Raw genomic sequence first — 6,962 nt, 5'->3', positions numbered from 1 at the left:
ATTTATCATTTATAATAATTTCTTGTTGTTTTACCATTGATTCGATGTTTTCCCTCATAATGTTTTCTTGTTTAAAAATTTTCCTGAGTTATATGTATTTTCAAATTTGTAACGTTAACCACTTTATGTTGACATAATTCTTTTGCCTTTGTTACTTTTTCAGAAGTTTTCACAAATCACAATAATTTTTAGACAATACTAAGACAGTAATCATGAACACCAAAGATTTTGTGGTTCTTCCATGGGGAAAACCTGGAAATTCTGTAAAGCTAAAATATAAGTAAGTGCATATGTGTTTATTACTTAAATAGAATAGTTGCTAAAGTTTCTGTATCTTATAATTTAAAGTATTCTTTTCCTATGAGGCTGTTTAGAGTTGAAATAAAATATTGTGAATTCTCATCTCCATTTTCTTCACATTGCTCTATTTTAAGAGAGTAGGTTTGAAATATTATAAATCTATAATGGTTTAAAAATGAGGACTAAAAATACTTACGCCACAAGAATCTATGCGAATTGGGTTCATCAACTATTGAAGCAATACAACAGAAAGTTACAAATATTTTTGTAACACTTATACAAAATTAGAAAAGAATCACCCTGAAGAAACTGAAAGAAATTGAAATTTAGGGAGACTGTTAAAGTGAGAGACCTTTAAACAAGGAATAGAAATCACTAACTACCCTTGCACTTTGCATCGTTAAAGGACTTTATGTTGAATTCACCTTTCCCAGGACGGGTACCTTCTGTCCTAGATTGCCTTGGAGATGCATTCGGCCTGAGTCAAGCAATTCTGGGTATCCTAGAAATTTCAGGACATGGTAGGGGTACCAGAAGGTTCAATATACCATTTCCCTTTGAGATCATCTAGAGTCACTGGGAATTCCCAAGGCCTTCCTCTCAAATATGATTCAGGGCCAGCCATCATGGGTTGGGGGCAGACTGTCAATGTTTAATTTTAGTTTCTGAGTTCCCTGATCCAAGTAAATAGTCTTGTGGTTACTCAGTGTCTTCAGAGCTTTCCTAATTCTCCCTTTACTTTTGAGATACTGTGTGGAAAAGCATTTTGTCAACAGGAAAAAGTTATATGGCATTATCATTATTAGGTTTACTAGTTTTTGGTAGGGAGGGGAGCTATCCAATTGCTAGTATTACCAATTTTACTTTTTTAATGCAAAAAGAGAAGGGGCAATGCATTTTGGTGATATGTTTTAAGTCTGTGTGTATATACCTATAAACATTCATCCAACAAACATTTGTTAAGTACACATAGTCTATACACTGTGCTAAGGAACAATGGATACAAAAGAAGAAAGTCACAATCTTTGCCCTCAGGTAGCTTGTGGAGGATGTGAATAAGTAAAATTACACTTTACAAAGCAGTGTGAAACATGGTGTGATATTAAAACACAGGTAGCTATAAGAACATGGCCCAAACTGCTAGGCCAGGGGTGAGGAGGTCTCCAAGCTTTGCCTGAAAGATGCAGTTAGTTGGGTAGTTACTGGGTGAAACTTGTTCCAAGGCACACAGACACATAGTCTGGGGACTTTCAGACATATCCATTTCGCTAAGATTAATAGAACAAAATTGGTGAGAACGGCAATTCATGTAGCTAATAAATTAACTTCTATGCCACACTAAGGAGTTTGGGATTTATCTTGGAGATGAGGGGGAATCACTGTTCCCTGGCCTGCATATCTCCCTGGTCCACCCATGAACCACAACCCATAGAAACTAGGGCGGGAACACCCATTCTATGGTAATTGCTCTGGAGTTTCTTTTCTTGCCCTTTCCTTGTTCCACATCTTTCTTATTTGACGTTGTCTCAACAATTGTCTTAATGTTGTCTTATGTTTTGGTGTTCTCCAATTCCTCTCTACTCTTTTCCAGCCTCCACACTATTTCTGTGGGCTGTTTCTGCCTCTTGGATTTGTTGTGTTGACACGGTCCCTGTGGGATCAACTTTAGTTGCCCTTCTGGCTCTGTGTCTAAGGCTGTCTCCAGGAAGAATCTTTTATTTTGTTCCAGACCCACGGAATTGCACCATCAACTTGACCACTTGGTCAGTAGGCCAGTTGCTTTTTTTTCAGTCGCACCCCCTTCCTCTACCATAGTGGGGACTTTCAAAACATCAAAAGTTTTGTAAGCAAACAAGTGACACAATCACATGTGTGCTTTTGAACTCTTCCTCTGGAGGCCATGTGGAAAGTGTTGTGGGCCACTGAGTCTTTGGGCCACTAATCCTGAACTGTGTCCCCAGCCCACCCCAGAGTGAATTAGTTCAGGAAGTGGCATCACTGGCTTCCTGGTTGCTCCTGGGTTATCTCAGGTTCCTTCCTTGTCCCTTCCTTGGTCAGTCACCTACTTCTGGTCAGTCTCCAAGTCCAGTTAATTCTATTTTCTTATATTTCTCAAATGTTCCCATTTTTCTTTCCACTGTCTCCGTCCTGTCAGACCAGCACAGTCTCTCTGTTATTAGGATTACTGAGATAGTCTCCTAACTGGCTGCCTTGCTCTCAGCCTTACACCCTCTGATTAATATTCCATGATACAGCCAGAGTGATCTTTCTAAAGTGCAAGTATTATCAAGTCTCAGTTCTCTTAAAACCTTTTAAAAATTCTTGTTGCTCATAGAATACAAATCCCAATTCCTCATCATGGCCTACACAGCTCTTCATAATCTGGCCACTGTCCACCTCAGCAGTTCCATTTCTTGCCACTCTCCCCGTCCTGCACTCAATGCCTGGGCACATGGAACTTCTAGTTCCTGGACCCACACATCACTCTTTTCTACTGGTACCCACACTTTTCTTTCTTCCTGGAACACTGCTCTCACCACCTCCCTTTGACTGGCTAAGTCCTTTCATCCCTTGGGACTCAGCTTAGTCTTCACTTCCACCAGGAACTGTTCCTACGGCCCCAGGGGCTGGGTATGTGCCCTTTCTGTGTGCTCAGGTATCTCCCTATACTTCTCCAATGAAAACACCATTATACTATACTTCAATTACCTTCATCCTTGTCTACGTTCCTTTCTATAATGGAAGCTCCATTGGGTCTCACATCCTATCACTTACGACAGTGCTTGTTTGTAGTAGGGGCTGAATTACTCCTTGTGGAACAGATATAATGAAAATAATGCCTGTCTCTCTCAATATCTTCACCAGCTTCTCTGAACGCTCTAGACAGTTTTCGCCTCCTCTCACTTTCCATATATCTTCCTGGACTGTCCACTTGGGGACATATCTTTGGCCCGCTTGCTCTTTGGTGGATTGCTCACCACCTCTCAATTATTTCTCTCTCTTATCTTCATTATTCTTATTTTGGTTCCTTGCCATGGCACACATACCCAAGTAGCCCACACTACTTGATTATAATAAGACACTAATGAAATAACGAAGGAAGAGATTTAAACTCATGATAGAGAATGAAAGCTAGAGAACTAGGTTGGTTTACTTCTATGAAAGAGAGACTCAGTGACTAATGCTGACAAGGGACCAGAATTGTAGAATGAAGAAAATAGCTTGCGTCAAAAGCTTGATGAACTTCAGATATTATTACGAAAGCTCTTGTACAGGAATCTGTAAGGGGGCTCTGCTCTGTCCTCAGAAAGTTTTCTTCTTGTTGCTTTCCTTCAATGGAAACAATAGGTGGTGCTTGGCTCAGTTCCCATTTATCCCTTTGATGGCTCCTGTTCCAAAACCCTTGATAGGTGTTTTCTTCCTAATAGGCTCCAAGCAGGCCCGTCTCTCTCTTTCTCTCTCTCTCTTTCTCTTTTTGTATTATACATACATGGCATAAAGGTAGATATTTATCGAAGTTTTCCAAAGTGATTAATTTAGCAAAAATGTGTATTCTGCCCATACAGAATAGTTATTTTAAACACTATGATTCAAAGTATGAATACTTGAATCCTTTAAAGACAGTATGAAAATTAGAAAATTATTTTTATTTTCTATTTGTGTGTCATGGATATTTGTACATATATAAAGACATAGCTCATGTATAACGTGAATTATGATTTGAGACCTCTAACAATGTAATAAAACAAAAGTTTAAGATTTGAAACGATACCTTGCTTCAGGAGAATATTAATTAAAAGCAAATGCTAACTTTAGAAACCATATTTCAAAGACTACAAAGGAAGTATTTAAAATAGTTTTTCACATATTTATTATTCATAATTTTAATTAAGGGCAAACCATGATATAAACTTATTTTGCCTTTTTTTTTCTTTTTGGGGGGTTTGTTTGTTTACCCCAAATGAACACTTTGCATTTAAATCTTATTCAGAAATGCTCAAGAACTGAGAATGGAGAAAGTACAGTTAGAGTTGGAGAACCAAGAGATGGAAAAGAAACTACAAGAATTCCAAGCAACAAGGGGCAAAGAAAAGGATGAAAAAGGGTGGGTGACATTTTTAGAGGATTTTAGAGGAATAAAATGAATTTTATTATAAACTGAAGTCCTTATGTCAAGAACTATTTTATATATTATTGTCATTCCAATGACTATCTGTCCTGAATGAATCATTTCTGGCTTTTCCTGATGAACAAGCAATACTAAATTTCCCCTCCTTTTTCTATTTGTGTCCCTTTCCTCTGAACCTTATTTGGTCTTACATGTTCTTATTTCTTTTCTTACATTCCTCTTCTGAACCAGTTATAGTCTGGAATGTTGAGGACAGCAATGCAGAACTTGCCTTTTGCTCCCATAAAATTGCCATCAATAGCAGATTGCCAGTTTATGTGTAGGGCATTTTTATTTATTAAAAGACTTTTGGGGGGCGGGGGTTAACATGCACATAGAGAAGAATCATTCAGACCCTCATGTATGTTTGAAATATTTTTAGCAAATGTGCTTTAGCTGAAATTTTATTAATGAGACTTCTCTAATATTATGCTTGCGTATCTGTACTAATTTTACCGAGCATTTTGCTTTGTTGTAAAAATAATACATAAATATAATTAAAATCAAGTATAACTGATAGTTATATAATGAAAATTATCTCTTCTTCACTTTAGGCTAACTCCCAGCCCATTTTGTAGTACCACTTTTAACAATTAAAATGTTTCTTCCCACAAATGTCTTTGTACAAGCCTATGTATATATGTGTTTGAATGTGTGTGTGTGTGTGTGTGTGTGTGTCTGTATGTAGGTTTGTATCTGACATGTCTTTTACATTTTTAAAATGAGTTCATCTATAAAAGTCTGTGGATGGATTACATTCTACTTTTCTACTTGATATATCTTAGTGCTCTTGCCATGTCAGTGCACAGCGATCTCATTCTTTTAGTGGCTGCATAGTATTTCTTTGTGTGGCTATAATAGCATTTATTTTTCAGATCTTTATTAAGTTTTCAGTATTTTGTGATTATATATGCTGCCATGAATATGTTTCTACATATATTTTTGCTTACATATATAAGAGTACCTATGGGATAAATTCCCACCCATGTAATTTTAGGTCAAAGTATATGGCAGTTTACATTTTGGTAGACATTGGAGAATTTCTTTCAAATAGGCTTCAAAAGTGTATAACTTTCTCCTACAGAGAATGAGTGGGCGTATTTCATATGCTTTTGGTGGTACTAAATATTACCAGACTCTTTGTGTATTAAATTTGCTTTTGTTTAGTATTCAAAAATGATGATTATCAAATATCTATGAAGTACCTTCTGAACCATTAAAGAAAATTCAAAGGTTTATTATAGTTTTAGTAGTGTTTATCTTTAGAGATTAACTCTTTGAAAAAGTATTCATGAGCTGTACACACAACCTTTCTAATAACCAGAGTATTGGTTTAATCAAAGTCATCTCAATGTAGTACATCCCAGGTGACCAAGTTTATTCTGTATCTTGCTGCTCTTATCCTAATGATCCAATGGCCAGTTCTCTTTTTTTACTGTGGTTTTTTTGGTTTTTCCTTTTTTTTCTTATTTTTTTAAACCTTCACTAATTTGGATTTAGTTTGGGCTTCTCAGTGGATCATGAATATATCTGTGAATCAGAGTTCCTGAAATCAGCCCCCAAGAGTAAGTTTTCATTAGTTGAGGAACCTTTTCTAGATGTTTTCAAAAATGTTCTAAAGCTTGACTAGGTTTTCAGAATAGTTAAATGCTTTTCTAAGGTCACACAGATAGTAAATGTCACAGCCAGAATGAGAACCTGCCAGTTACTGGTCAGGAAGATGGAAAGTCTGGTTTTCCAATCTTGGTTTTATGATTTATTATTTCTGTGGCTTTGGGCAAGTTTTTCTCTCATTATTGTTTAAAATGGGAATTGGCCTCCCTGCTCTGCTGACTTCAAAAGATTTTGTGAGGCTCAAATAAAAGTGCTTTGAAAACTGTAAAACGAAACAGTTTGCCTTCTTTGCAAGCTCTGTTACCTTTTGCTGTGGGAGCTAATTTGAAGTCTTAATAAGGAATTCATCACATAGTAGATTTGCTGAACTTTGGGGGGTCTTGTTTTGCTTCCTTTTTCTCTTTACATTTGTGAACGCTTAGCTTTTAAAACTGCATGACCATCTGTAAAATTTCCTATAAATCAGTAAAGCTATCTTTAGTCATTGTAAATGTCTAAAAAAATGAAATTCTTCATCTGTGTTTGGACATTTCACTTTTATTCATTTCTTCTCAAAAGTTCCATATATAATAGAGCTATATTTTAGAATTACTGAGGATATTGTGGCATTATTGATATTTCATTTTTATTTTGTGGTGGTCTGTTAAATGTTAACAACTGAATTTCCATTTTCTGAAACAGGGGAAATATATTTGTTTTCATTAAAAGGAGAAATATATTTAGTAATTACATTTTGTCTTCTGTTCATATATATTGAAGGTCAAGTGGATGTCACTGGAAATCTGGACAAGTGGGCAGATTGGGTAATCAATCATGCATGATGTCACAAAATAAAGGAAATGTTATTAAGGTAAGAAAATACCATTTGATTCTTAGGCAG

General features: G+C 36.2%; 1 protein-coding gene across 2 annotated transcripts in view; it reads left to right on the top strand.

Annotated features, from left to right (window-relative positions):
- The first annotated feature begins 204 nt into the window (after window positions 1-204).
- ZBBX (zinc finger B-box domain containing) overlaps window positions 205-6,962 on the top strand; it is a 104,167-nt gene continuing 97,409 nt past the window's right edge. For both annotated transcript variants that reach the window (XM_059921979.1, XM_059921978.1), the window contains exons 1-3: window positions 205-280; window positions 4,292-4,405; window positions 6,842-6,932. In XM_059921979.1, coding sequence (XP_059777962.1) covers window positions 213-280; window positions 4,292-4,405; window positions 6,842-6,932 — 273 coding nt within the window. In that variant the 5' untranslated portion in view covers window positions 205-212. The remainder of the gene's footprint in view (window positions 281-4,291; window positions 4,406-6,841; window positions 6,933-6,962) is intronic.

The sequence above is a fragment of the Balaenoptera ricei genome, chromosome 4 (assembly GCF_028023285.1).
Source record: "Balaenoptera ricei isolate mBalRic1 chromosome 4, mBalRic1.hap2, whole genome shotgun sequence".
NCBI lineage: Eukaryota > Metazoa > Chordata > Mammalia > Artiodactyla > Balaenopteridae > Balaenoptera > Balaenoptera ricei.
Note: the sequence above shows the minus strand (reverse complement) of the source record. Positions and strands in the feature narration are given on the sequence as shown.